This window comes from Triticum aestivum, chromosome 3B (assembly GCF_018294505.1).
Source record: "Triticum aestivum cultivar Chinese Spring chromosome 3B, IWGSC CS RefSeq v2.1, whole genome shotgun sequence".
Taxonomy (NCBI): Eukaryota; Viridiplantae; Streptophyta; class Magnoliopsida; order Poales; family Poaceae; genus Triticum; species Triticum aestivum.
Genome location: NC_057801.1, coordinates 4,441,942 through 4,446,418, shown reverse-complemented (window position 1 = coordinate 4,446,418; position 4,477 = coordinate 4,441,942). Strand labels below are relative to the sequence as shown.

General features: G+C 50.6%; 1 protein-coding gene across 1 annotated transcript in view; it reads right to left on the bottom strand.

Moving 5' to 3' along the window:
- Positions 1-1,088: 1,088 nt before the first annotated feature.
- Positions 1,089-4,477, bottom strand: part of LOC123064242 (protein MOTHER of FT and TFL1 homolog 2) — a 5,034-nt gene continuing 1,645 nt past the window's right edge. The window contains exon 4 of the mRNA XM_044487765.1: positions 1,089-1,593. Coding sequence (XP_044343700.1) covers positions 1,382-1,593 — 212 coding nt within the window. The 3' untranslated portion in view covers positions 1,089-1,381. The remainder of the gene's footprint in view (positions 1,594-4,477) is intronic.

Genomic DNA, 4,477 nt, shown 5'->3' with positions numbered 1-4,477 from the left:
GAGGGGGTCGCCGGCGCGCCCCGGACCCGTGAGATGCTCCTGGACGGCGTACTTCTGGAACATAACCTCGAACAGGGTGCGCCACTGCGAGAAGTTCGGAGGGTTGAGGGAGAGCACCAGCGGCACGTGCTGGTTGATGAAGACGGCCGCGAGCGGAGACTGTGGCGGTGGGGCTGCAGACGTGGAGGCGCCGGGATCCGGGGTAAAGAGCGGCCGGCCGAGAGCGCCGTGCGTGAAGACGGAGGGAGTGAGCAAGGACTGGCTTACGGGGACTGGGCGAACCTGGGTACCAGGCGTGACCGGCGAGCCGCCGGACGGGCGCGGTGGTGGAGGGGGTGGGGGAGGTGGGTTCGCCATGGGAAGATGCGGCTGGGAGGGAGAGCAGCGGAAGAGGTTGAGCGACGCAGGAGAGAACCGGCGTCTGATACCATGTGAGTGGGAGAGATCGAGAGAATAATGCACCTTAAGTGCTCTCATTGCATTCCTGTGATTATACACACGAGCCGTACATGTACAGGGCGCGTAGCGCAGGAGAGAGAGGGAGAGTGGGACACACGACGTGCGAGAGGTGGGGGGGCATGCACGACGTGCATGGCCATGCAGGTAATCTAGGGCAGCAACTGCTTACATCGACTAAGACTCAACCAAGTCTCAGTCGATCCTATATCTGTGGGATTTTAAGTGAAGATCTGACGATATTTTTCCTTTTAGTTTTTTGTTACATGTTATGTCACTTGACTTATAATTGGTTAAGTCTCAGCCGACTGATACCTAGCCACACCCTATCACGATACAACCCTCAGCCTTGTGGTAATAAGCGTAGCCCATCTCACTGGTTATAGTAGGATCAAGTTTTAGGTTATTATGCAAACTACACCTCATGTGTACGAGGAGCTAAATAGTGCAATCCTACCTTTTTGCGAGGAAAATAGTGTACCTTTTTACCCTGTATTTTTTAATACAAAATTCGTTTGTTGCCCTGGCGTAGCGGTAAAGCTGTTGCCTTGTGACCATGAGGTCATGGGTTCGAGTCATGAAAACAGTAAGAGACTATGGTAGTATGCATGATAATCGAAGACCAAACAACATGAAATTAAGCGCCAGCTGCATGCTAGTACTATTATTACAAGAACACGCGCAGGAAATATCCCCGTCGCGCGGAGACAGAGTTGTTCTGCAAAACCCCAAGACATATATGGTCCATGCATCTCATGCATGCATACGCAAGCACAGCGCAATTACACAACAGTAAAAACAGCACATAGCAGTTGCTGGCTAACTTATGGAATCTCAGTTATTATTCTTCACCGGGATTAAGTATTGTAGCTCGGTGCGCATGCAGCGGGCGGTGCCGGAGTAGCCCGGCCGGCGCGCGCTTTCTTCAGCGCCGGCGGTGCCCGGACGGCTCCTTCTGGGAGTTGAAGTAGACGACGGCGACGGGGAGGCCGAGCTCGTGGTTGCCGGCGAAGGCGCGCTCCTCCGGCGGCGCCTCCGCGACGTAGGGGAAGCGCGTCTTCTGCTCGAACAGCACCAGCACGTAGCGGTGGATGCCCACCGGCGGCCGCGGCCCCATGTATGGCACCACCACCTCACCTGCATGCACCACAAATATATATACACCCGGACGTATTATCCATCGTTCATGCATGCATGGGCGGCAAAACGACAGAATTTACTATCTCTCCGTTTCTAAATATTTTTTTAGGGAATTCAATATGGACCACATACAAAGTAACGTGAGTGAATATACACTTTTAAATATGTTTATATACATCCATTCCAAAGCTAACTGTATGCGTCATGCATCAGGAATGTACACGTGTGACAGCCGGACACGTGGGACGCTTCCCGGACGAACGCTTGGTGGCAGCCGGGCCGCCAGGCGGCTCGGCGCCGTTGCGGCGGCCATGCTTGCGTGCATGCTCCAAAGTTTGTGCCATGCGATCGCATGCATATGGATGCACCGCGCGCGTGGTGCACATAATAAGATATATACAAGTAGAATCTTGGAGCACCGTCGTTATCTTGGATATTTTATGCACCATATCTTCTTTTCTGTGGTGATCCCAGGAAGCGGCCACCAAACAAGTTTGTTTTGTTACTTGGGCTTGGGTTCCATATGTAGGTGTGGCCGGTCGTCGAAGGCTGCGTTTCCATCACGGTGTACACTAGGACAATCTAGTTTATTTCTTCAAAAAAATTCCATTTTATTGTTTGTTTAACTCGTTTTTGCCTACATTTATGGCTGTTTTCCTACAGCATACTATAAAATTATCACATACAAACACAATTGAGCAACCACAAATGGGTCTAGATAGAGGCATATAATAAGTAAATGCGGGAACGATGGAAGGCCTTAAAAGTATGAAATTCTGTGACATGTTGTTCATTTTATATCAGCTACATATTGTGAATTCTTGCAAAAAAAAAGTACCAGTCAGTTTCGTAAAATATTGGAATAGGCATTTGAGTGACTTTTCTTTTTGGCAAGAGCTATTTTAGTAAATATATGACAAGGTTCACAAAATACTCTGTTAGCACCAATGGATTGTATCATAGAAGAATGTGAGACCAGTTGACACACAACGTCGTGCTTTGTGGTTGCTGAACTAATTCCATAATCTCGTTGGTTAAAAACTACCGGTGAAAAAAGGAAGAAAGAAAGATTAACCGAAGAGTAGAAAGGCAAAGAACTTGTTGGGCAAATCAAATTCTAACTGTCCATCGCAATAAAAGGCATGTGTGAGCAATCATAGTATGCATGTGCGCGTGTCGGGACCACTAGGTATCGACATACAACGATAAATGGAAAACGACATGTTTGTGTATGGTTGTGACATATATAAGGGCACATGGAGTGACATGAGCTATCTCTTACATGTGATGGTTGGGTCTTAGGTGAGATAGAGGACTTTACGTACGATCCAAAACCGTCTCGGGCAAGAGATGAACTTGGTACAATGACCAACGTATTGGCAATATATGGTAGGTTTGGAGCACGTGTTTGTGTGTGTGTTGTGCGGGGTCGGGTGGAGGTGGGGTTTAGTTATATGCAAGTATTTTCATTGAGTGTCTTTTACTTTTGTAGTGTTTGTCTATTAGAGTGTCATAATCCATAAGGCCTAAGCATTTACTAAAGGTGATGAAGATTGCAAATAAGACCATAACTAGAGACGCCGAAGAGTGGAAACATTACAATAATTGCAGCTTATGATATCATTTCCTAACTTAAGTGGGAAAAAATCTGATATGAGTAGCACTTATAGTTCATGGTGTCAAGAGATATGGTTGAGGAAGCTTAAAGAAATGATAGATGAGAGAAATCTTTAGGTCCCAAGCTAAAAGCCTCAACTAAGATGATGCTAGATGCAAAGTGTCAAAACAACTATAATTCTACTCATTGAGATGCATGAGAGGCCCGGAGTGAGGCTCAAATGGTTTTTTTTTAGAAAAGGAGGATGACCCCCGGCCTCTGCATCTGGAAAATGCATACGGCCACTTTATTGATTATTCACGATGACCATACAAAGTATTACACCAATGTGCCTGAATCCACCATCTTGGCAACATATGCCACTACTCCTATCCAATATGATGAAAGAGAGCTAGCCGGGCCACTACCCAGACCACTCACGTAATCCTAACATCAATAGCCGGAAGCCGAAACACATTCGGAAGCCCCAGCCGAGCCACATACCTGGTCTGGGGCATAATCCGGTCAGACGCACTCGTGTGTCTTCGCCGCCATCTTCCACAGGTCCGTCTTCAGATCAAATTGAGGCATCTACCATGTCTGGCCACTCCGCCATTGACGCCACCATGACGCCAAACAGCAACCTCCTCCTGCGCGAGTCCATCTCCGTGCATCGGACGTCGAGCCTCCACAGCGCCACGCCGCCGACATCCGCCGCCATCAATGAGTGAGATGGAGCACCGCTCCACCCTCCCCCCAGCCAACGCTTACTCCAAAACGGCACCCCCAGGAGAACCTGGACGCGTCGGAGGAAAAGCGGAGGCTTGGGCGAAGAAGGGCACGCCGTCAGAAGCTGTTACCCACCCCAAACAGCGCCCGCCACCACCCAGCCCTCAAGGCGGCGCCTTCAAGAAGGTCACGGCGCCAAAGACGCCGCCGCCGCCCACCGGAGTTAGGTTTTCACCCGAGAAGCTAGGTGGTGGGGAGTGGAAGGGCAGACCTTGACAGACGTCTCCATGAAGAAATCGGCGCCCGCAGGCGTCGTCGTCGTCGCGGCCGGCCGGAGCCGACCCGGGTTTCCCCCGATCTGGATCCCGACCACCAAAATCGCATCATTGGGAGGCCCTTAGGCGGCAGCATAGGGAGGGGAGGCGAGGGGTGCGGCGGCGGCGCTATGGGGCGTCACCACCACGCCAGATCCCTTCCTCGCCGCCAACAGCAGCCGGCGGGCCAGATCGGGCGCGGACCAAATCTGGCGCCTAAGCACCCGCACGCCTACGCCGC